We start from the raw sequence: 26,630 nt of genomic DNA on the forward strand, positions 1-26,630 counted from the left end.
GAGAAATGAACCTATTTCCGACACAATTGTCCAAGTGGTTCGATGCTTCATTCAAAGCTTCATTTTGCCATCACTAATGATAACTCTTTCTTCTTCTTTCAAACGTCTCAGTCTCTCGTGGAATCACTTCCGCTGCTGAAGAGAAAAGGATGATAGTCAGGAGGCGAGGCCTCCTTTTATACGGTGTGATGCGCGCGCATTCAGGTAGGCCCGCCCAAGGCCGGCTACGTCTATAGAAGTCTCAGTGGGAGAATGCTTGCATAGAGGGTAGTATCCATAGAGTCCAGCAGAGGGCGGAGCCTGTGAGAGATATAACCACACACACAAACATTATGTAACAACTAATTATTCTGCAGATCTTGTCCCTCCCTTGTCCATTCTCCACGCCTCCAAAGCCTTACCTCTTCATCCAAACACCCACATAGCAAACAAGTTAGAATTGGACTTCAGAAGACTTGATTAACGTCATGGGAATATTAGATATTTTTCTCCAGGCCTGGAGCACTAGCTCCCTGTTGATGGCTCTAGTTGTCCTGATGTGCTTCTACATCTTATTTTCTTCCAGCTTCAGCTCCCAGGATGAAGGAAAGGAACCACCAGGTCCAAAACCACTTCCCTTCCTTGGGAACCTGCTGCAGCTTGACCTGAGGAGACCCTACCACTCATTAATGGAGGTGAAGCAGTGCCGGAAGACAAGTTATTGTAGGGTCTGTTTTACAGCTATCTTATCTTGTGTGCTTTTTATTGTGCACGTTTTATATAAAATACATATCATGACCTTATTCTGTTCTTAGCTTTCCAGAAAATATGGATCAGTGTTTACCATCTATATGGGACCAAATAAAGTGGTGGTCCTGGCAGGTTACAAGACAGTAAAGGAGGCACTTCTCAATCGAGCTGAAGAGTTTGGAGACAGAGACCCATTTCTAATTTTTCAGGAATATAATCAAGGGCATGGTGAGGAAAACATTTATAATTTAATTAAACCTACATCCTTCAGTTTTTTATTCAACATATTTTTCTGAAACACTTTAACTCAGGCATTACATGGGCCAATGGTGAATCATGGAAAGAGATGAGACGCTTTACCTTGACTAACCTCAGAGACTTTGGAATGGGAAAGAAGGCCTGCGAGGACAAAATCATTGAGGAATGTAACCAGCTTATTGGAGTGCTAAAGCAATTCAAAGGTAAAGGTGTTATTATTAAAATGTAATATCTGATCAACTTTTTCTGGGAAAATAGATATGACTTTAATATGTGTTCCTGTTTCCCTGTCACAGGAGAAGCTTTTGATACGACCACACCAATATTTTGTGCAGTCTGTAACATTATTTGCTCGATGGTCTATGGCATCAGATTTGAATATGATGATCCAGAGTTTAGGTCTCTGCTGGAGGATATGAGCAGACGTGGTCGACTTTTGGGCACCATTTCAATCCAGGTATGATTATATTTTCCGAAGACCTTGAATGTGAGTATAGTGTGAGTATATGAATAGCAAACAAATTATAATTACATAATTAAACTTGACAAGTTTAGTAAAAAAGAACATTTACCGTTTATTGTCTGCTATCGGGGGTGGGGCAGGAACAGTTTATAATAGACCTGTATATCTTTAACATATAACCAATGTGTTTGTGTTTTTATTGTTCACAGAGGCACAAAAGTGTAAATCAGAAATTGTCTGCAAGAGCAAAAGGTTCTTCATTGATGTAACGACTTAATTTTAGATGCATTTCATCTTCACTGGGGGAGCAAGTCCCCTCTGTAGTCACTGAAATCAAGAAGGACTAAACCTTGCTTTTTGATAATTACATTTTTCAATGTAAATGAAATACCACTTGTTTGTAGCCTTTATTTAACCAGGTGAAGCCCCTTGAGATCAAAATATCTCTTTTTCAAGGGTGACCTGCAGGACATTAGTTACACATGTAACATAAAAACAACAGAACAACAATAAGGATGACATACAACATAATGTACAGGGTACAGTTTACAAACTCTATTTACAGTGACAGGTACCATGAGTATCAAACAGCATGTCACCCAGCCGAGTTTTAAAATGATGCAGGGGAACCAAAGTGCTCAGTTTGAAACATGTTTGCAGACTGTTCCAATTTAGTGGAGCTGCACAACTAAAAGCTTTCTTCCCTTAAAGCCATGCTGGGTAAACTACCTTTTTATATCTGCTCTCTGATCTCTCGACGAATTGAAAGTACATATTGCCTGAGATCTCATGATGTTGTTTTATTAAATGTGCCAAGTGCTAGGACTGTCTTAGGTGAACATGTACCAGTGACTGAGCCTCCGTACAGTTAGTGAAGGCAGACCTGCCTTGGCCTACAGGGTACAGTGATGAGTAAGTGCTTTATAGTTAGTAACAAATCTCAGGGCACTGTGATAGGCGGCATCTAACTTTTCCAGGCAATGGGCAGGTGCATTCATATAGATCAAATCACCATAGTCCAGCACAGGTAAAAAGGTCACAGAGCCTTTTCCTGGCCTCAAAAGAGAAACAGGACTTGTTTCTGAAAAAGAAACCTAGTCTAACCCTCAGCTTTTTAAGCAGGTTATTGACATGAAGTTTAAAAGTAAGACAATCATCAAGCCAGATACCTAGGTATTTATAACTGGTAACCACTTCAAGTACATGTCCTTGCATAGTAACAATATCCAAAACAGGCTCTGGTGTCTTTTTAGCTTTTGAAAATAGCATTAACTTGGTTTTATCAACATTTAAAATAAGCTTAAATTCAGCAAGCTGAGTCTGAATAATGTTAAAAACAGCCTGTAATTTAACACCAGCCTCCTGAATGGAGGGACCTGCACAGAACATCACGGTATCATCAGCATAAAAATGTAAAGTAGCATCATCCACATTTTCACCTAAACTGTTGATATAGATGGAGAATAAAAGTGGACCTAAAACAGAACCTTGAGGAACACCATTAGCAATGTTTAACCACTCAGAAGACAGCCCATCAAAGTGAACACATTGGGACCTTTCAGAGAGGTAGTTCACAAACCACCCCACTGCATGGCTGGATATGCCGATACTGAGTAGCCTCTGCTTTAAGATGCGATGATCGACGGTATCAAACGCTTTGGAAAGGTCAATAAATAGAGCTGCACAACTCTGCTTATTGTCTAAAATACTCGTAATGTCATTCACCACTTTCATTGTGGCAGTGATGGTGCTATGTTGTTTTCTGAAGCCTGACTGATGTTTAGACAGGATATCATTTGTACATAAAAACTCCTTTACCTGTTCACTCACTAGGTGTTCGAGCACCTTCGCCAGAACTGACAATTTAGAGATTGGCCTATAGTTATTTAAAATAGTTGCCTCCCCTCCTTTTAGTAAAGGCAAGACATACGCTGACTTCCATACTTTTGGAATTGCATTTGTGCTGAGGGAGAGGTTAAAGAGAGTAGTAAGAGGAAGAGCAATAAAATCTGCAGCTATCTTTAAAAAGAAAGGTTCTACGTTGTCCGGGCCAGCCGTTTCTTAGGATCTAGCTTAGATAAGGCTTCATGAACAACATTGACAGTAAAAGGAGTAAAACTGAAAGGGTTTTCCAGACCACATTGTTCAGAGTCACGGATTGGGGTGTTCACAGAAGCAGAGTTAGTCACAGAATCAAACATAGAACCGCAGGACACAAATGCTCATTAAAGCAATTTAACATAGTGGCCCTGTCCGATATAGAGCCAGATGCTGTGGTAGGCACGGAGGTAGCTCATTACGGATTTCACCGGTGGATATCGATTTTATTGCTTTCCAAAATTTCCTAGGATTATTTAGGTTTTCTGTGGTAATTGACAAGTAGTACTTCGACTTTGCACTTTTGACCTTTGAAGTGAAGCTATTCCTTAGCTGCCTAAAACGCAGCCACTCTACCTCTGAGCCTGATTGCCTAGCCTTTGCCCAGGCCTTGTTTCTCTCATGAAGGAGACTAGACAGCTCAGCAGAAAACCAAGGATAGTCTCGTCCCTTTACTCTAAATTTACGCAGGGGTGCATGTCTATCAATGATCTCCATAAAACCAAGATAAAAATAAGACCATGCAGTTTCCACATCAGCACACAGATCGATTTTACCCCAATCAAAATCAAACAGATCATGCACAAAACCCTGCTCAACAAAATGTTTTTTGTCTCTCTTGATGATAATGCGAGGTTTAACCTTTTGGACCTTAGTGTCCCTAATTGTGGCTACAACACAGTGATCGCTCAGATCATTTGCAAATACTCCCACAGATGAATATTTATGGAGAACATTAGTTAAAATGAGATCAATTAGGGAGGATTTATTAGGGGACTTAATATTTGGGGCGAGTAGGACTGTCACAATCTGAGTAACATTCAAAGAGATACAAAGGTTTTTAAAATCCTCTGACACTGCAGTTAACCAGTCCCAGTTAAAATCTCCAAGTAGCACTATTTCCTTGTAGTCTAGTTGTGATAAAAGATTTGCTAGTGAAGACAAGGAGTCTTTGACAGCTGAGGGGGGTCTGTAACAGCCCACGACCATGACCTGTTGACACCTTTGCCACTTCTATATTAAGGCTAAAAATTCAAATTGCTTACTGATCGATTTGGAAACTAATGTGGTTACACTGAACTTATTCTTAACATAAATGGCAACGCCACCACCTTTATTAGGCTGGTCGGTACGATACACATTAAAACCATTTAAGGCAATGTCAGAGGCCAAAATAGATTTGTTTAGCCATGTTTCTGATAAGACAATGACGTCAGCATCAGTCGAGCTCGCCCAGATACGGACAAAATCTAGTTTACCCAACAGACTGCGCACATTCAAGTGGATGAAACCCAACCCAGACCTAGCTTTAAAATCAGCAGGAGTAGCGATCTGACTACTACTACTGGGCGGACCAGGGTTAGGTTGTACATTTTCTGACAGTAATAACAACAAAAACAGGCATATTTTCCTCTTAAACGACACAAATACATTGTCATCTAATTTAGAAACACCGGAAAAGTCTGCGAGAGTGTGATTAGAGCTTAAGAAGCAGTCCTGAAGAACCATCATCGCAGGAAAATAAAAAAGACAAACATATTTTGTCGAGCAGATTGACTGTGACAAGGCAACCGGTAATTGTTTGAGCAACACATCCGAACCTTTGCAGGGGATGCCCACTGCGGGTGGCAGAACAGACCTGAATCCAGTAGTCTTCTCAGAATGACTAGAGATCTTCTCATAGTCTAAAACAGTTAACAGGCACAGCAGAATCCCGATATGGGCCATTTCCCCAGACCAGCACACAGTATCCGCGATGTTCCTGGAGCAAAATCAGCACAGCAGCAAAGGACAGGCGAAAACAGCAGCGTGGAAGTGCTCCGGTCCCTCCGTGGTATCCCCGGGGTGAAAGCAGGCCTCTGCAACAGCAGAACCAGGACAGGTGAAAAGCAGGCCCCAGCGGTGGTAAAATCCTCGTCCGCACAGCAGCACACGCCCGGTGGAAGCAGGCCAAGCCCGAAGCGTGGATCCACTCCGTCTCTCCGCGACGACTCCGGGGTAAAAACCTCTCCAGTACAGCCGTATTATACAGGTGGGAGCAGGCCTCCGTAGATCGCAGATCGCAGGCAGCAAACAGGTGGAGCCACTCCGTCTCTTCGCGACGAGCAGGCCTCCGTAAATCGCAGATCGCATTGCAGCAACAGGTGGGAGCCGCTCCGTCTCTTCGCGACGTCTCCGGAGGAAAAACACCTCAGTACAGCCGCACTCGACAGGTGGGAGTAGGCCTCCACAGTTCGCAGACAACTAAAACTACTACTTGTATAAGCAGGGATGGCTAAAAGTTTGTAAGCAGGAGAGCTAGATGCTAACAGATGCTAACAGATGCCAGATGCTAACAGGTAAATGCGAGCCTGTAGAAATTGCGACTGCCTCGATGTGATGATTGAGCTTAAGCTGGTCTTCAATCTCTATCCGCTGAGTATTTGTCAATCTTAAATCTTTCTTATGTGCTGTCTGAGGTTAGGGCCCCTCACGTAGGTAATTAATCTAATACAGCCCACTGTTTTTGGCAGAGGGTACAATCAGAGACAACTTCCAGCTGTAAGAGATTGCTTTTGGAAAGGAGATTGTTACAATTTATATTTGTATTCTTTGGCAGGTGTACAACATGTTCCCAAGGTTCTTCAAATGGATTGGGAACAGGAAGCTTTTCTTCAGATTGGGTGTTGCCAGTAGAAAACAGAACCTAAAGATTATCCGTCATTTGAAAGAGACCCACATACCACAGATGTGCAGAGGATTTGTGGACGCCTTTCTGCTCAGGAAGCAACATCTTGAGGTTAGGAAACATATATCAAAATAGATATGTTGGTCAAAGTAGATGGGGATATTAGGAACTTGTGAAAATATGTTGCTGAATGTACACTAGCTGGAAAGAAAAGTAGAAAAGTATTACAGCAGAATGACAGTATTGGTCATGTATTTGCTTTTGTTTGTTGGAGTGGTTAAGAACAAGATGAGTGACATTGTGGTCAGGGGATGAGCGAAGCAGGCAGGACCCAAACGCAGATTTCTCAGAAAAAACACCTTTATTCCAAGGCAAAATGAAACCAAACAGAACTCTTCCCCGTGAACAACGTCAAACTACAACAAGGAACGATAGTTACGTAGGTAACTATGGTTCTATGAATACTGGATGACCGCCAGAGGCGGTGCTTTAGCACTGGATATCTTCTGTCTCGCGCATGCGCAGGTCGAATATTTATATCAACAGTGTCACGTGTGACTTCGTATGACCCCGGAAGGCATAAGTTCCGGTGCCGTCAACGAGTTCAGTCCTATGGAATCTTCTCGCAGAAACACGAAATTCCGAGTGACTAAGAACTCTGGTGGTGGGACAAGCGCTGTTTTGTGAGCACACGGCCCCTTCTAGGACCACCGTAACACAAAAAGAGCTGGTCAGACTGACACATGCCTGCGGTAGTCTGGACATAAGCTCTAAGGGCCCGCACCGGGCATAGGAGTCTTGACCTCTCTTCCACCTCTCCTGATGGGGGGTCAAACCGTGCCAGCTGGATAGGCCGATTAAAGTGAGAGCGTGCAAGCACCTTAGGGAGGAATGCTGTGTTCGGCCATAAGGTGACACCTGAGCCATCTGAGTTCCACCTCAGACACGAGCTGTTCACGGACAAGGCCTGAAGCTCGCTTACACGCTTTGCTGAAGGTGATGGCAGAAGGAAAGCAGTCTTGGCTGAGAGCCACCTCAGATCTGCCTCTAACAAGGGTTCAAAGGGAGGCAAGCATAGGGCATCCAGCACCAAGGGCAGATCCCATGTAGGGGCCCTTGGGATGTTCGGGGGGCAAAGTCTCAGTGCTCCCCTTAAAAAGAGGGATACCAGCCTATGGCTCCCCACTGTGCTGTTGTCAACCCTTGCATGTTGGGCTGATATAGCAGCCACATAACACCCTGACGGTAGCGGGACACCGGCAATGTACTGGGTCCTCATTTCGCCCTTGGCACCAGTCAGAGAACAGTTTCCACCTGTTTCCGTACTGTCTACGAGTAGATGGTGCCCTCGCATTGAGAGTAGTTATACACATACCACTTTCGTCTCATTAGTATGCATAGAAAGTGACAGGTCACACCTCTAAGCCCCGCCCCCTTCCACAGGAAGTCCCACCCCTCCATAAGCCCCGCCCCTTCCGCCGGAAGTCCCGCCCCCACTTCCGGTTTTTCAAAATAAAATTAAACAATATTTTAAAAATGATCAAAATAAAAATGCTGCCTCTACCGGTCGCCCCCACTTCCGGTTTTTCTAAATAAAATAAAAAAATATTTTAAAAATGATACAAATAAAAATGCTGCCCCTACCGGTCGCCCCGCTTCCGGTTTTCAAAATAAAATAACATGACATTTAACAACCATGAGAAAAATAAAATGCTGCCCCCTGCCGGTTTTCAAAATAAAATTTGAAAATAATTTGAAAATGATAAAAAAAAAAATGCTGCCCCTACCGGTCGCCCCCGCTTCCGGCAAAATAACATGAAATGTAACAACCAGGAGAAAATAAAATGCTGCCCCCTACGGTTTTACAAAATAATAATTTTATAATGAATCACATATGCATAGGATCAATGTCCATGCCACCTAGTCACTTCCTGTGCGCCTGTATACAGCCAGTATTGACTGGCAACTTACAAATACTTGCAAATAACATGAAATATACAACCATATTTTTAAAAGTAATGTCTCAGCTCTAAGAGCAAGGTCCCGCCACCTAACCACTTCCTGTGCCCCTGTATACAGCAGTATTGACTGTAACTTACAAATACTTGCAAATAACAAGAAATATACAACCATATATTTGTTAAAAGTACTGTCAATCTCACTAACTCTCTCTCTCTGCTATTCTCTGCCGTGAAAAGTTTGGTGAACAGTCTGAAGACAAGCTAGGACACGTCATAAAACCCCCGACATCCTCTGCAGGCAAATGGTGGGAACACACACACACACACCACACACACACACACACACACACACACACCACACACACACACACACACACACACACACACACACACACACCACACACACACACACACACACATCCCCCACCACTCACCCCTCATCCGTTAGGGTTAGATAAATAAGAGCCATTCGTCTTCTCACTCTTCAATATTTTCTCAAGTCGAGAGAAATGGCCAAGAGACGTCTTGATATGGGTGTAATCTGCGAGACACCGCCACCTAGTCACTTCCTGTGCGCCTGTATACAGCAGTATTGACTCAACTTACAAATACTTGCAAATAACATGAAATATACAACCATATATTTTAAAAGTAATGTCTCAGCTCTAAAGAGCAAGGTCCCGCCACCTAACCACTTCCTGTGCCCCTGTATACAGCAGTATTGACTGTAACTTACAAATACTTGCAAATAACAAGAAATATACAACCATATATTTTTAAAAGTACTGTCAATCTCACTAACTCTCTCTCTCTCTCTGCTATTCTCTGCCGTGAAAAGTTTAGTGAAACAGTCTGAAGACAAGCTAGGACACGTCATAAAACCCCCCGACATCCTCTGCATGGCAAATGGTAGGGCGATGGGAGGGGGGGAACACACAACACACATTTAAATTCAGAGGATGAAAAAGCAGAAAACATAACTTGTTTTGTAAAACGGTCAGCACGTCAGTTTCAAGAAAGACGTTTGCATACATAAAAAAAGTGTATCTTACAGTTCCTTTGTGAGAGAATTACACACAAATCTGCAGAGTGTCACTAAAAAGTTGTAACACAGGGACTGACATTCTGTATGGGGTTTCACACGGACACAAAGTCTACTTCTCATTATCTACTTTGTCAGCTTTTATACACAAAAAGTGTATCTTTCAGTAACTTTCTCAGAGAATTTAAGCATAAATCTGTCAAAGATTCTTAACGAAATCTACTTCATTATCTACTTTTCAGCTTTTATACACAAAAGTGTATCCTTCAGTAACTTTCTCAGAGAATTTAAGCACGACAATAATTAGTAGTTAGACATTTTGGATATCGTGCGTTCTGGCAGTACTATTCCGGTCATTGGGAAACTTTTTGGGACCCATTTAAAAGAGAAATGTTCTCTGTCGTTCTTAATGCAAAAACAAATCATCTCTACTCCTTTGGGTGAAGTCCAGGAATGTTCTCGGGGGGGAGTGGACACTTGCTGTTACATGGCATAAAGCTTCTGCAGTGTGCCAATAAATGTATAGTTTCCCTAAAGCTCCATACATTTACACATATTGACTAATGACTCAGCACATGAGGGGTAAATACAAAACAAATCTAAATATCACCAATTATTCCAGAATGTGACTAGAATAGAGTCTAGAGAATGGACCCAGGCTTTGTCTTCAGCCATCAACTAAATAGGGGCGTGCTTTTTTTTTTTGAATCACCAGTATGTTACTCACCATTGAAGACAGTGTTGAGGGGGCAAGCAAAGTGTACTCAGCGGCAGATTGCATGGAAGCAGAAAGGCCTGGCTCAGACACCATGTCTCCAAAGGTTGACGGGGAACTTCCAACCAGTTCCATCACCTGTTTAGCTTGAGGGAATTTAAACACCATTAAAAATATGGATTACAGAAAAACAATATATGTAGTAAATCGGGTAATCATTAATAAGGGGGAAAATGTGCAAGTCTAACCTGAGTCTGGCATGAGCACTTGATCAATAAGGTGGATGACAATGTCCTTCTTGAGCACCATCTTGATGCCATTGACTGTTAAACTCTCGCCATCACAGCCTTGAAATCAAAGTAACGCTTCTAAAAACATATATTTTAGAAAAGTAATGTTAGTCATGTCAAGTTATCAAGACTGCTGTGTTTCATCGAAACAGTGTACAGAGCAGAAAGGGGAACATTTGTCGCCACATTAACATACCGACTCCTCTATCAGTTTTTGCATACATAAAAAGTGTATCTTACAGTTCCTTTTGTGAGAGAATTACACACAAATCTGCAGAGTGTCACTAAAAAGTTTTACACAGGGACTGACATTCTGTATGAGGGTTTCACACCTGAGCTGCTGGGGGGAGGGCGTTGAAAAGGGGGTGAGTATGTTTGGCTCTCTGGTGTGTTAAGAGTCACAGTCTTAAAGAAAAATCTGGTCAGAAAAAGTACTTAACTTTCTACCAGTTGTAAATTGTCATACATATAAAAAAAGTAAGAGACTTACTGTTTCCTTTGTGAGAGAATTACACATAAATCTGCAGAGTGTCTGTAAAAAGTCTCAAAATCACAAACTGCAGACGCCTCAAGGAGAGACTTGAAAAGATCCATGCCGAGTGGGGGGAGAAGAAGAAGACTAATAACCAGCAGTTGACTGAAGCCAGGGACTTTTTTCTTTAAAGTAAAATAAAAATGGGAAACTACTATGCAAAACGCTCTGTATATATTGATCAGAATGTAGTCAATACCCTTTTAATAAGTGTGGTGATGAGGACGATTGAAAACAGAACGAGTAGTGACCCCTGTGTAAACAGAATGGCTGAAGTTTTGTAAACTAGAAGACATTTTGGCTATCGTGCGTTCTGGCAGTACTATTCCTGGTCATTGAGAAACGATTGTAAACGAAACATTTAAAGTGGTCCTGGAATCTTCATTTTCCGAAACATTCTGTAACATTATCTCAGAAATGAAACAAACATCAAAAGTGTATCATGTGCTATCAGTGTATGCTCTGTTTGTAGATGTAATGCATCTCTGTGCAGAAAGCAGCATACACATGAATATTCTGACTGAAGTGAAAAAACTCCATCACGATATCTCCAGTCATATGGGGAACTCTAAGCTGGAGACGGTCCTGCGGATGTTGCAATCAGTATAACTATTTGATTTTTGGGTGTGAAAAATAAAAAAGTGTTTTTACATTTAAAAACTGTTGTCTTCATTATAGCAAGGGGGAGCGTGTCTGATACATGTGTATTACAGTCCTTCTTTTTGTGTTTTTCTGTGTGTCTGTGTGACAAAGCACAAATCATTTCAAACAAACCCTGAATCAAATTTAGAGAGGACCATTAAGAGTCAGAATCTTAATAAAATCTACGGACACAAAGTACTTCATTATCTACTTTTCAGCTTTTATACACAAAAGTGTATCCTTCAGTATATTTTTGAGAGAATTTAAGCATAAATCTGCCAAATGTTTCAAAAACAGCCTTGTTTCACTGAAATAGCCTCAAAATCACAAACTGCCATTAAGAGTCAGATGCTTTTACGGAATCTAATAAAACAGAGTATTTTCTACAGATGACTCCTCCCACTCAACGCAATAAGTCCCATCCCACTCAGCAAATCATATAAAACTAAGGACCCCCACTAAGACGACCGTTGAAAGTAGACATGAATCTGAGAAAAACCAAGTCTGATGTAGCCTCCCCTTATTATCACCAGGATAACGGATATGGGCTTAATGACTGGATGTTACAAAGTAAGGGGGAGGATGTTCCCGAAGAAGAGCCCTCCTCTATATCATATCCATGTAAGGTCTTTAGGACAAAAGAGGACCACGATAACATGACATATGAAGAATATCTTTCTTTAAAAGAGGGTATTATAGATAACCTTTATAGAAACAGTATATCTCATACCACTCGCCAAGATCGCAAACGACAATTAGCAGAAAAGAAAAGAAAAAGTAAAGAAAAACGAAGAAAAAATGAAAAGGAGAAGAAAAATGAAAAGCAAACGCAGAATGCGAATGAAAAGAAAAGGACGGAAAACCAAAAAGACAAAACGAAGGAAGGTGAAAAGAAAAAGGAACAAAGTGAAGAAATGTAATGGTGTTGTTGAGTCATTACCGGATCATAATAATCTTATAGATCATCTACCGCTAACCGACTGCTGCGAATGTGTTGAACAAATACCAAAAGCAATGGCAGAGCTTTGCTTCAATATAATGAGAGAAAAAGCACGATACTGTGGAATTGCCCAAATTGGTGACAGTGCCAGAACATGCATTAAAAGAATGTTGGAGGATTTCTATTCTAGTATCGGTTGTCATTACATCGAAGGATATGCCAAAACGTGTGACGACATAGACAAAGCTTTTGAAGACAATTATATGGTACCTGTCCTTACAGCTAAACAAATCCTACGCCAGGTATTCAACAGACCACAAGAAGCACAAGAAGCCCCAGAAAGGATTACATTCAGAGCTAATAACGGTGAAACCGAAGAAGAAGCAAAGCAGATTATAATCGTTGCGGGTGAAAGGATAGAGAATTTTGCATGTGATGTTAATGCATTTATCTGATATAAAAAATGCATTTGTTTACTTCCAAGAGACCCCTAAACATCTACTTGGGCAATGTGAATTGAACGATAAACCGATCACTGTCAATGAAACGCGGAGAGAAGCAGCAGTGCAAATCGTTAAGTCTATTACCTTGTATGCACTACGGCATTAACTTGGTCAAATGTAATGTGTTTTTATGAAAGTGTGTTGAATGTTGTGTTTTCAATTAAACAACCATTACAAAATGAAAATGTGTTTTATTTATTTTTTTGCTCTCATATATAGTAATAGTATTGTAAACGAAACATTTATAATAAATCTTCGACAGGCTGCCACACAGCCTACAGTCCGTCACCCCGACCCTCAGTATGTGCACTAAAGAATGGGCAAAGATTACGGCTTTTTCGGTTTTCTAACCACCATTAGGCGTCTAAAAAAGAGTTGGTTTTACTGAGGCACCATTTTTTGCACGTAATGGATGTCCTGTGGTGCTGATCAGTCAGAGTTGAATAGGCCTGCGTCAGGGGTTCACACCAAAGCCATAAAGGAGTCTTTTGTCATTGATGAGCGAGGTCATCTCTCTCCTCCACTGGCCAATAAACTTTCACATTCTCCACTTTTTTTATGATTTTGTTTAGCTCACGGACCCCAAACAAAAGTGCAAAGAATTGAATTAATCACAGGGAAATGAATAAAGGATTAATTTGCATTGATTTTTGCTCCACCACAAATGGAGTCATTTTCTTGACCATAAGGACCTGAGATGTGCACCAACCTGGTGACCAAATACAAGAAGCATCTGACCTCTGTGCTGTCCAACAAGGGTTTCTCCACCAAGTACTAAGACATGTTTTGCAAGGGGATCAAATACTTATTTCCTCCACTATATTTGACTCTTCACTTGCTGTAACAAATATGCATTTCCTCTCTGTGGGACGAATAAGGGTATTCTGATAATTCCTCATACATACTCCTTTAAACCATTTTTTTAAAAGTTAAGACATTCAATGGTAACCTTGTTAACAGAAGTGGCAATAACAGAGTGATATTGACTTTTAGTGATTTATTTATTATGCACTTTTTTCCTGCAGGTGTGGCTTGAGGAAGGAACACAGCGGCGGAGGAAAATGCCACAATGTCAATGGGGGTACATGAGCCAACCACCTTAGGTATAAAGGCAGGGTTGGGCTTCAGCAACACTCTCGTTTGCCCCGGGGCAAACTGAGTGCACGAAGGATGTACAGGCAATAAGGCTGTAAAAACTCCTGAGCTCTGTGAAGTGTTTTCACTTATCTTTTTTATGTCTTGAGTATATTGTATGTTGCATTATTGGAGAAGCTTAGGACCCAGGGTTAGGTTTAGGGTTTTCATTGCCTAAACAACGCTGTTGTGCATACAGTATGTCAATACAACTTGGTATGTTGAATTGAAACTTGTGTCCAACAGTATAATCAACCAGTGCTGCTATAAGCTGCCATCACGTCTCCCCCTGCCACGGAGCTTATAGCAGCACTGGTTGATTATACTGTTGGACACAAAATCGAAGATTTATTATAAATGTTTCGTTTACAATACTATTACTATATATGAGAGCAAAAAAATAAATAAAACACATTTTCATTTTGTAATGGTTGTTTAATTGAAAACACAACATTCAACACACTTTCATAAAAAACACATTACATTTGACCAAGTTAATGCCGTAGTGCATACAAGGTAATAGACTTAACGATTTGCACTGCTGCTTCTCTCCGCGTTTCATTGACAGTGATCGGTTTATCGTTCAATTCACATTGCCCAAGTAGATGTTTAGGGGTCTCTTGGAAGTAAACAAATGCATTTTTTATATCAGATAAATGCATTAACATCACATGCAAATTCTCTATCCTTTCACCCGCAACGATTATAATCTGCTTTGCTTCTTCTTCGGTTTCACCGTTATTAGCTCTGAATGTAATCCTTTCTGGGGCTTCTTGTGCTTCTTGTGGTCTGTTGAATACCTGGCGTAGGATTTGTTTAGCTGTAAGGACAGGTACCATATAATTGTCTTCAAAAGCTTTGTCTATGTCGTCACACGTTTTGGCATATCCTTCGATGTAATGACAACCGACACTAGAATAGAAATCCTCCAACATTCTTTTAATGGCATGTTCTGGCACTGTCACCAATTTGGGCAATTCCACAGTATCGTGCTTTTTCTCTCATTATATTGAAGCAAAGCTCTGCCATTGCTTTTGGTATTTGTTCAACACATTCGCAGCAGTCGGTTAGCGGTAGATGATCTATAAGATTATTATGATCCGGTAATGACTCAACAACACCATTACATTTCTTCACTTTGTTCCTTTTTCTTTTCACCTTCCTTCGTTTTGTCTTTTTGGTTTTCCGTCCTTTTCTTTTCATTCGCATTCTGCGTTTGCTTTTCATTTTTCTTCTCCTTTTCATTTTTCTTCGTTTTCTTTACTTTTTCTTTTCTTTTCTGCTAATTGTCTTTTGCGATCTTGGCGAGTGGTATGAGATATACTGTTTCTATAAAGGTTATCTATAATACCCTCTTTTAAAGAAAGATATTCTTCATATGTCATGTTATCGTGGTCCTCTTTTGTCCTAAAGACCTTACATGGATATGATATAGAGGAGGGCTCTTCTTCGGGAACATCCTCCCCCTTACTTTGTAACATCCAGTCATTAAGCCCATATCCGTTATCCTGGTGATAATAAGGGGAGGCTACATCAGACTTGGTTTTTCTCAGATTCATGTCTACTTTCAACGGTCGTCTTAGTGGGGGTCCTTAGTTTTATATGATTTGCTGAGTGGGATGGGACTTATTGCGTTGAGTGGGAGGAGTCATCTGTAGAAAATACTCTGTTTTATTAGATTCCGTAAAAGCATCTGACTCTTAATGGCAGTTTGTGATTTTGAGGCTATTTCAGTGAAACAAGGCTGTTTTTGAAACATTTGACAGATTTATGCTTAAATTCTCTCAAAAATATACTGAAAGATACACTTTTGTGTATAAAAGCTGAAAAGTAGATAATGAAGTACTTTGTGTCCGTAGATTTTATTAAGATTCTGACTCTTAATGGTCCTCTCTAAATTTGATTCAGGGTTTGTTTGAAATGATTTGTGCTTTGTGTGTACAGACACACAGAAAACACTGAAAAACACAAAAAGAAGGACTGTAATACACATGTATCAGACACGCTCCCCCTTGCTATAATGAAGACAACAGTTTTTAAATGTAAAAACACTTTTTTATTTTTCACACCCAACAATCAAATAGTTATACTGATTGCAACATCCGCAGGACCGTCTCCAGCTTAGAGTTCCCCATATGACTGGAGATATCGTGATGGAGTTTTTTCACTTCAGTCAGAATATTCATGTGTATGCTGCTTTCTGCACAGAGATGCATTACATCTACAAACAGAGCATACACTGAGAGCACATGATACACTTTTGATGTTTGTTTCATTTCTGAGATAATGTTACAGAATGTTTCGGAAAATGAAGATTCCAGGACCACTTTAAATGTTTCGTTTACAATCGTTTCTCAATGACCAGGAATAGTACTGCCAGAACGCACGATAGCCAAAATGTCTTCTAGTTTACAAACTTCAGCCATTCTGTTTACACAGGGGTCACTACTCGTTCTGTTTTCAATCGTCCTCATCACCACACTTATTAAAAGGGTATTGACTACATTCTGATCAATATATACAGAGCGTTTTGCATAGTAGTTTCCCATTTTTATTTTACTTTAAAGAAAAAAGTCCCTGGCTTCAGTCAACTGCTGGTTATTAGTCTTCTTCTTCTTCTCCCCCCACTCGGCATGGATCTTTTCAAGTCTCTCCTTGAGGCGTCTGCAGTTTGTGATTTTGAGACTTTTTACAGACACTCTGCAGATTTATGTGTAATTCTCTCACAAAGGAAACAGTAAGTCTCTTACTTTTTTATATGTATGACAATTTACAACTGGTAGAAAGTTAAGTACTTTTCTGACCAGATTTTTCTTTAAGACTGTGACTCTTAACACACCAGAGAGCCAAACATACTCACCCCCTTTTCAACGCCCTCCCCCCAGCAGCTCAGGTGTGAAACCCTCATACAGAATGTCAGTCCCTGTGTAAAACTTTTTAGTGACACTCTGCAGATTTGTGTGTAATTCTCTCACAAAAGGAACTGTAAGATACACTTTTTATGTATGCAAAAACTGATAGAGGAGTCGGTATGTTAATGTGGCGACAAATGTTCCCCTTTCTGCTCTGTACACTGTTTCGATGAAACACAGCAGTCTTGATAACTTGACATGACTAACATTACTTTTCTAAAATATATGTTTTTAGAAGCGTTACTTTGATTTCAAGGCTGTGATGGCGAGAGTTTAACAGTCAATGGCATCAAGATGGTGCTCAAGAAGGACATTGTCATCCACCTTATTGATCAAGTGCTCATGCCAGACTCAGGTTAGACTTGCACATTTTCCCCTTATTAATGATTACCCGATTTACTACATATATTGTTTTTCTGTAATCCATATTTTTAATGGTGTTTAAATTCCCTCAAGCTAAACAGGTGATGGAACTGGTTGGAAGTTCCCCGTCAACCTTTGGATACATGGTGTCTGAGCCAGGCCTTTCTGCTTCCATGCAATCTGCCGCTGAGTACACTTTGCTTGCCCCCTCAACACTGTCTTCAATGGTGAGTAACATACTGGTGATTCAAAAAAAAAAGCACGCCCCTATTTAGTTGATGGCTGAAGACAAAGCCTGGGTCCATTCTCTAGACTCTATTCTAGTCACATTCTGGAATAATTGGTGATATTTAGATTTGTTTTGTATTTACCCCTCATGTGCTGAGTCATTAGTCAATATGTGTAAATGTATGGAGCTTTAGGGAAACTATACATTTATTGGCACACTGCAGAAGCTTTATGCCATGTAACAGCAAGTGTCCACTCCCCCCGAGAACATTCCTGGACTTCACCCAAAGGGAGTAGAGATGATTTGTTTTTGCATTAAGAACGACAGAGAACATTTCTCTTTTAAATGGGTCCCAAAAAGTTTCCCAATGACCGGAATAGTACTGCCAGAACGCACGATATCCAAAATGTCTAACTACTAATTATTGTCGTGCTTAAATTCTCTGAGAAAGTTACTGAAGGATACACTTTTGTGTATAAAAGCTGAAAAGTAGATAATGAAGTAGATTTCGTTAAGAATCTTTGACAGATTTATGCTTAAATTCTCTGAGAAAGTTACTGAAAGATACACTTTTGTGTATAAAAGCTGACAAAGTAGATAATGAAGTAGACTTTGTGTCCGTGTGAAACCCCATACAGAATGTCAGTCCCTGTGTTACAACTTTTTAGTGACACTCTGCAGATTTGTGTGTAATTCTCTCACAAAAGGAACTGTAAGATACACTTTTTTATGTATGCAAACGTCTTTCTTGAAACTGACGTGCTGACCGTTTTACAAAACAAGTTATGTTTTCTGCTTTTTCATCCTCTGAATTTAAATGTGTGTGTGTGTGTTCCCCCCTCCCCATCGCCCTACCATTTGCCTGCAGAGGATGTCGGGGGGTTTTATGACGTGTCCTAGCTTGTCTTCAGACTGTTTCACTAAACTTTTCACGGCAGAGAATAGCAGAGAGAGAGAGAGAGTTAGTGAGATTGACAGTACTTTTAAAAATATATGGTTGTATATTTCTTGTTATTTGCAAGTATTTATAAGTTACAGTCAATACTGCTGTATACAGGGGCACAGGAAGTGGTTAGGTGGCGGGACCTTGCTCTTTAGAGCTGAGACATTACTTTTAAAAATATGGTTGTATATTTCATGTTATTTGCAAGTATTTGTAAGTTGCAGTCAATACTGCTGTATACAGGCGCACAGGAAGTGACTAGGTGGCAGGGACATTGATCCTATGCATATGTGATTCATTATAAAATTATTATTTTGTAAAACCGTAGGGGCAGCATTTTATTTTCTCCTTGTTATTTGCAAGTATTTGTAAGTTACAGTCAATACTGCTGTATACAGGGGCACAGGAAGTGGTTAGGTGGTGGGACCTTGCTCTTTAGAGCTGAGACATTACTTTTAAAATATATGGTTGTATATTTCATGTTATTTGCAAGTATTTGTAAGTTACAGTCAATACTGCTGTATACAGGCGCACAGGAAGTGACTAGGTGGCGGTGTCTCGCAGATTACACCCATATCAAGACGTCTCTTGGCCATTTCTCTCGACTTGAGAAAATATTGAAGAGTGAGAAAGACGAATGGCTCTTATTTATCTAACCCTAACGGATGAGGGGTGAGTGGTGGGGGATGTGTGTGTGTGTGTGTGTGTGTGTGTGTGTGTGTGTGTGTGTGTGTTCCCACCATTTGCCTGCAGAGGATGTCGGGGGTTTTATGACGTGTCCTGGCTTGTCTTCAGACTGTTCACCAAACTTTTCACGGCAGAGAATAGCAGAGAGAGAGAGTTAGTGAGATTGACAGTACTTTTAAAAATATATGGTTGTATATTTCTTGTTATTTGCAAGTATTTGTAAGTTACAGTCAATACTGCTGTATACAGGGGCACAGGAAGTGGTTAGGTGGCGGGACCTTGCTCTTTAGAGCTGAGACATTACTTTTAAAAATATGGTTGTATATTTCATGTTATTTGCAAGTATTTGTAAGTTGCAGTCAATACTGCTGTATACAGGCGCACAGGAAGTGACTAAGTGGCAGGGACATTGATCCTATGCATATGTGATTCATTATAAAATTATTATTTTGTAAAACCGTAGGGGGGCAGCATTTATTTTCTCCTGGTTGTTACATTTCATGTTATTTTGCCGGAAGCGGGGGCGACCGGTAGGGGCAGCATTTTTTTTTTTATCATTTTCAAATTATTTTCAAATTTTATTTTGAAAACCGGCAGGGGCAGCATTTTATTTTTCTCATGGTTGTTAAATGTCATGTTATTTTATTTTGAAAACCGGAAGCGGGGCGACCGGTAGGGGCAGCATTTTTATTTTTATCATTTTTAAAATATTTTTTAATTTTATTTTGAAAAACCGGAAGTGGGGGCGACCGGTAGGGGCAGCATTTTTATTTTGATCATTTTTAAAATATTGTTTAATTTTATTTTGAAAAACCGGAAGTGGGGGCGGGACTTCCGGTGGAAGGGGCGGGGCTTATGGAGGCGGGACTTCCGGTGGAAGGGGACGGGACTTCCGGCGGAAGGGGGCGGGGCTTAGAGGTGTGACCTGTCACTTTCTATGCATACTAATGAGACGAGAGTGGTATGTGTATAACTACTATTGAGAATAGTCCTCCTGACAGGCTCTATGCAGTCGCTCAGCAGTGGGTCGGGCCCTCCAGTGGCCAGACCCACAGCTGGAGGCGGCAGGGGTCGGGGTGCCATATTTGACCCTCCAGCTGAGACAAGAGGTCCTTCCTGTTGGGGAGACGCCAAGGTGTCCCGCAACAGAGTCTGTGCAGCAGGGAGAACCAAGTCCTGGCTGGCCAGAAGGGGGCCACCAGAAGAAGCCTGTGGCCCTGATGAAGCACTCTGAGGAGTGTTGGTAGGATCAGAGGGAGGGGTGGATAGAAATAGAGAAGACACCCTGGCCATGAATGAGCCAGGGCGTCCTGACCCAAAGGGCTGGTTTTCTCCCTCAAGGAGAACCACAGGAGGCAGTGGGTCGACATCTTCGAGGCAAAGAGATATACCTCTGCCCTGCCGAAGAGACCCCAGATGTTGGCCACCACCTCTGGATGAAGCCGCCACTCCCCTGGTGGAGCCTTGTGACGGGAGAGGGAGTCTGCGACTTGGTTCTGCTCTCCGGGAAGATACATTGATCGTAGGCTGGCCAGGCAAGGAGCTGCCCAGGTCAGGAGAGTCTGGGACACCTCTAGCAAGCGTGCAGATTTGGTGCCCCCTTGGTGGTTTATATGATACACAGCTGTCCTGTTTTGCCACACCGCACCCCATCCCGAGAGGCTGGCATCCGTCGTAACGGTCTCTCTGCGGAAAGGGACGGAGCCCATGGCCACGCCCCTTGACATATATGACCTCTCCCTCCATGGGGATAGAGTGGAGAGGCACTGTTGTGACACCCTGATTTTTCTGTGCCTGTGCAACTTGGGGTCTAGGTGGAGGCCGTTCAGCCATCTCTGCAGGGGGCGCAGTGACAACAAGCCCAAGGGAATGACAGTTGAGGCAGCTGTCAGCATGCCCAAGAGGCAGAGAAACAGGATAAATGCCAGAGACTGCCCCTTTTGAAGAGGGAAGAAGCTGGAGGATGTCGTCCAGGCGCTGAGCAGATGGACAGGCCCCGCATAGTGACTGTTGTCCAGAGCCACCCCAATGAAGGTTAGGCTCTGAGAGGGGTTCAGACAACTCTTCTCCATGTTCACCTTGAGGCCTAGCCGGGCGACATGAGAGAGAAGGAGAGCCGTGTCCTGGGTCGACTGCAACCGGGATGGTGCACAGATTAGCCAGTCGTCTAAGTATGGCAGAATCTTCATACCCTGAGACTGCAGGGGTGAGAGGGCTGCCGCGACACACCTGGTGAACACCCTTGGGGAGAGGGAGAGTCCGAATGGGAGCACCCTGAACTGGAAATGACGGCCTCTGAAGGCAAAGCGAAGAAACTGCCTGTGATGAGGTACAATAGGCACATGAAAATAAGCGTCCTTTAAATCGATGGACGTGAACCATTCCCCCCTGGCAACGGTACGAAGAACGTCCGCTGTGCTCAGCATATGGAAAGGTAAGATCTTTAGGAACTTGTTGAGTCCCCTCAGATCGAGGATTGGGCGAAGTCCACCGCCTTTCTTCCTTACCAGTAAGTAGGTCGAGTAGAAGCCCCCGGGCTTAGTTAACAGGACCGTAGCAGGCCGGCCCCCTCGTGGGATGCTGAGGTCCCTGGCGGGCACCGGGGTGAGCCGGTGGACGGGAGCGGCCTCGGGAGGCAGATGCGGAGCCTCTCGGCCTACCGGAGGGGGGCATGTCTCTGCGAAGAGCTGAGAACTGTTGCCTGGTCTGACTAGCTTGGACAGTCCGTTCGAGCACCTGTACGGCAGCTGAACCGAACAGTTCCCCGGGCTCCACTGGGACAGCAAGGAGATTCCTCCTACATGCCTCTGATAAGGGTGACTGTGCCAGCCAAACCTGGCGACGAGTCTGGACGAGAGTGGACATCAGGCGCCCAAGTTCTCTTGACATCAGAGCAAACGCCTGTAATGAGGCGTCACTGAGGCTGGTAGCAGAAGCGCTAAGAGCCTCCTGCTACAGGGAAGCCGAGAGGGCGAGCATGAGGTGAGAGAGGGAATTGCCTATACGGCCCATGCGTGCCGCTGCATCGTAAGCTTTAGTGAGCAGGTCATCAGTGACCCGACATTGGGGTCGAGGGCACCTGGCCTCCGACCTCAGAGCTTTGTCAGGGGAAACTATGAGGGAAGCAAGTGTAGGCTCCACAGCCGGCATGTGGTCAAGACCGACCTTTGCCACATCTTGCATGGTTGCTAGGGCTCGGCCAACGGACGTAAGACGGGAAAGAGTCTTAGTGTCCCTCCAGCATGCATGTAACTCCCTCAGATACTCACAAGAGGGAGGAACTGCAAGGATGGCGGGTGCCAAAGTGCGCCTGAAGAACGCACTAGCAGGCGCCGTTTCGGGCTGCTGTACATCCAGCTGCTGGCGAGCCAGTGCCATGCGGGTGACGGTACTCATGGAGCCGACATCCTGCCCCCTCCGAGGATGCATGAGCTGAGGTACAGGAGCCAGGCCCAGAAGCCTGGGACGGGCCCTCTCTGTCATACTCATTAAATTGAGTGGCTGAAGCTGCCATCGAGAGCACATCGTCATCTGGAATCAGTTCAGCCATGGGTGGACTGGGTGCAGCGGCGTGCTCTGTACGGACACCAGAATGAAGAGCCAAGAGGAGTGACTTCATCTGGGCAAGCTCAGTAGTGAGTAGGTCCACCCTAGAGGACAGCCTATCAGGCTTAGTCCTTTTCTTGGGCGGGGCTACCGCAGCCTCTGCTGCCCGACGCCTAGGACGGGTAGGTTGGGATGTAGTCGACTGTGCAGGGGGAAGGCCACCCTCAGTCAGTAGTTCAACCCCGGCTAGTCTAGCAGCTCTTACCCCACGAGGCATGATGGTGCAATTCATGCACGAGTCCTCCGAAAGGCCCTCCCTCAGATACTCGAGGCCAAGACAAGAGGGGCAAAGGTCATGGCCATCATCTGGTTGCAGAGAGGCCATACAGGTGTTACAGCCGTTAAACATAGCGCCAACTGCGCACTCTGCTAACTGGGGTGCGAACAAATTAGTGGTCAGTTAGTGGTATATATGCTGTGAGAGGAGAGCGGGAATACTCTCTCCACTAGCACCGTAGCGAGTTAGCCTGAGCGAAAGCACTCTGCTAACTGGAGATGGAACGGGTATTAAACCAACTGTGTGTAGTGAGAGGGGAGCGGAAGCACTCTCTTCACTAGCGCTGTAGCAAGTTAGCTTTGAGCGAGAGCACTCAGCTAACTGGAGGATGGAACAGAAACCAACTGTGTGCAGGGAGAGGGGAGCAAAAACACTCTTCACATAGCGCTGTAGCGAGTTAGCTTTGAGCGAGAGCACTCAGCTAACGTAGGATGGAAGAGAAACAATTGTGCGCCGTGAGGAGAGGGGCGAAGACACTCTTTCACTAGCGCCGTAACAGTTAGCTTGAACGGGAGCACTCAACTAACTGGACGATATAACAGGGTAAGGAACAAATGGTATGTAGTGAGAGGAGGGCGGAGACGCTCTCTCCACTAGTGCAGTAACAAATTAGCGAGAGCCCTCGGCTAATTTGTACACAATTATCTCGTTAGTTTGAGAATATATAGCACAATCAGCAATAAACGGTGTTAGCGATCTCACCGGGCTGACGTGCAGGAGCGTCCGCTCTTTACGATCCGGAGCTCCTAGGATCCGAGCGGTGAAACACCGCGGTCCCCCTCCCTTGCGGAGGGCGGACAGCTAGCTCGTCGCAGCCTTTGGAAGGGCGAGCGGTTTTTCTAGCCCGCAGCTCCGATCTAGACGATCACAAGGCTACAGATAGCGATGAGCTAGGATCTTAATTGTTCAGTAAGCTAGCTTGGCTTCTACTCATAAAGTAGTAACTTGCGCTGCGAGAAGATGAAAAAGGACTGAACTCGTTGACGGCACCGGAACTTATGCCTTCCGGGGTCATACGAGGTCACACGTGACTTTGTTGATATAAATATTCGACCTGCGCATGCGCGAGACAGAAGATATCCAGTGCTAAAGCACCGCCTCTGGCGGTCAGTAAGGATGAAATAGAACTCACAAAGACTAACAGAAAACACAAAACCTAATGCACACAGGACTAATCAAACAAACAAGAGACAGGTGAGGAGGGAGGAGAAAACACAGGGGCACCAGGTGAACACAATCGGGTAATCAGGGAGGGAAAACAGACAGAAAGCAACAAGCAAAAATAAGACAGAAAAAGACAAGACAAAACACAACACAGACAGATTGTGACACATTGGTCAACTAAAGAGTAAAAACATCAGGATTAGGGTTAGGCAGGGGTTTTTCTGTGGCCACCGACGGAGCCCAACATTGAAAAAGCCAGATTTGTTGACATTGCATTGACCATTATACCTTCATTTTCAACAGCTTATATTCATCTAGTAAAAAAAAATATAGAAGAATCACTTTACTTTCATAATGGGCAATGGATATCCAAAGTTGCAAATTGGTTCAAAACTGACGGTTAACATACTGTACTGTACATTTATGACAGTAATTGCAAAATTGATTAACTGCAAAGAATACATATTGTGATCAGAATTGTTTGAATAAAAGCAGTGATATGTGTTTACTTGAAGACATCTGGGATTACCAACAGTCACTTTCACGATGACAACCTTATGGCAACAGTCTTGAATCTCTTTGCTGCTGGCACTGACACAACATCAAATACACTGAGATGGGCACTTCTGCTTGTGACCAAGTATCCAGAAATACAAGGTAAGAAGCTTAATATATCCACATCCTTCAGACCAAGCAAAAAAACATGAAGTTCAAGCCGAATTGTCATCATAAAAATAGAAGCTCTTCATTATTTAGACCAGGTCCAAGAGGAGCTGAGCAGAGTGATAGGACCTCGTCAAGTACAAATTCAGGACAGAAAGAACCTGCACTTCGTCAATGCTGTCCTCCATGAGATACAGAGATTGGCTAACATTGCCCCAATATCGCTTCCTCGCAAAACTAGCCAAGATGTGACCTTTCAAGGTCACTTCATTAAGAAGGTACAACTGAATTAAACAAACACCTAATTTTCCTTTATACTAATCTTCATGTCTTAAAATGAATGTTATATGCAGGAAATGTTGTTTTTGCTTTAAGACATTTTAAATGTATCACGTCATATAAAAACATTTTCAACTCTGCATACAGGGGACCACAGTGTTTCCTTTGTTGACGTCTGTCCTGTATGATGAGAGTGAATGGGAGAACCCACACAGCTTTTATCCTGCTCACTTCCTTGACAAAGATGGACGGTTTGTGAAGCGAGATGCCTTCATGCCTTTCTCTGCAGGTTTGTGAGCTTAGGCAACACTTCTTGTTCACTTTGTAGTAACTGGCAGACTAACCTTCACACTCTCTAACAGGTCTCAGAGCTTGTCCCGGAGAAAGTTTGGCCAAGATGGAGCTCTTCCTCTTTTTCACCAGCCTCCTGCAGTACTTTAGATTCACCCCTGCTCCAGGAGTTTCAGAGGACTTACTCGATCTGACTCCATGCCTGCACCTAACCCTCGACCCAGTACCGCATAAACTGTGTGCTGCACCTCGAATATGAGGAGTTTACCAGGAGGGACTAAGTTCAACACAACTGAAGTAATTGGGATGATGAATATTGATTGGATGTCAGAAGTGCTTATGTGCAAGCAATCAAAAATGATTATATAGTTATTACTGGTTATTTATGCAGAGCACAATCATTCTAAATATATTACATAATGTCTTTCTTGTAACTTGAAATGTAAAATACGAATGAATGTAACTCTTTTATCTTGAAGTTTTACATTTTCCAGTTGAGTAACACAGCAATAAGTTATAAACTTTAAGAAACTCTCCTCATCAAAAACGCTTCAAAATCAATACGACAAATCTTCCTGCAGCAACCCTATCCACCAAAGATAATGTGATTTTTAAAGAGATAACAATTAAAACCAGTCTGACCAAAGTAGAGGGTTCCCCAATGTCTTCATATGTCACTGTACATGTATCGTCCTCTCCAACATTATGTATCTGTGAAACAAAATTGAACAAATGTGTCCACCTATCTTCAAAATAAAACATTTCATAATGTATTTTTTTATTTTAAACATTACAATATCGCAATCATGTCATTAAAATGTAAATTGTATTCATGTTAATCTTTGTCTGCATTTCTTTGTAAATCATTGAGAAATTGATTTCACCAAAGTCAAAAACCTCATTGAAGTCTTTATGAAATGAAGGGGTTGAGTACCTTGTTAAAATAATGCATGATTCGCCACATTTTGCCAATGTTTAAAGTATTCATTTATTATCCCATTTCCCCTTTTTACAAGAGAAGCTTAGCAAATAAACTGCGCCAATTTGAATTGTATGTGTTTCATTGTTAATGGCCAAAAATGTTAATATAATGATCTAGAATGTACATAACTGGTAGAGGAGGAAATAATCAGTTAATACAAAGTATTTACCCTAGAAAACCAGAACCACAATAAACATCCACAATAAAGAAATAAATTAGTTCATGTTACTCCCACTCATATACAAGATTCAGAGTTAACT

General features: G+C 42.5%; 1 protein-coding gene across 4 annotated transcripts; it reads left to right on the plus strand.

The window, feature by feature from the left end:
- Nucleotides 1–450: 450 nt before the first annotated feature.
- LOC117559886 (cytochrome P450 2K1-like) lies at nucleotides 451–25,810 on the plus strand. Of its 4 annotated transcripts, none has more exons than XM_034236608.1 (9): nucleotides 451–674; nucleotides 795–957; nucleotides 1,041–1,190; nucleotides 1,284–1,444; nucleotides 6,147–6,326; nucleotides 24,671–24,812; nucleotides 24,894–25,096; nucleotides 25,245–25,386; nucleotides 25,460–25,810. In XM_034236608.1, exons 1-9 carry the CDS (start codon nucleotides 468–470, stop codon nucleotides 25,645–25,647), a joined length of 1,536 nt encoding a protein of 511 aa, XP_034092499.1. In that variant the 5' UTR covers nucleotides 451–467; the 3' UTR covers nucleotides 25,648–25,810. The 4 variants fall into 4 exon arrangements, with proteins under 4 accessions (XP_034092499.1, XP_034092500.1, XP_034092502.1 ...); XM_034236609.1 differs by having other exon boundaries at nucleotides 24,912–25,096; XM_034236610.1 differs by having other exon boundaries at nucleotides 555–702.
- The last annotated feature ends 820 nt before the right edge of the window (nucleotides 25,811–26,630 follow it).

This window comes from Gymnodraco acuticeps, unplaced genomic scaffold (assembly GCF_902827175.1).
Source record: "Gymnodraco acuticeps unplaced genomic scaffold, fGymAcu1.1, whole genome shotgun sequence".
Taxonomy (NCBI): Eukaryota; Metazoa; Chordata; class Actinopteri; order Perciformes; family Bathydraconidae; genus Gymnodraco; species Gymnodraco acuticeps.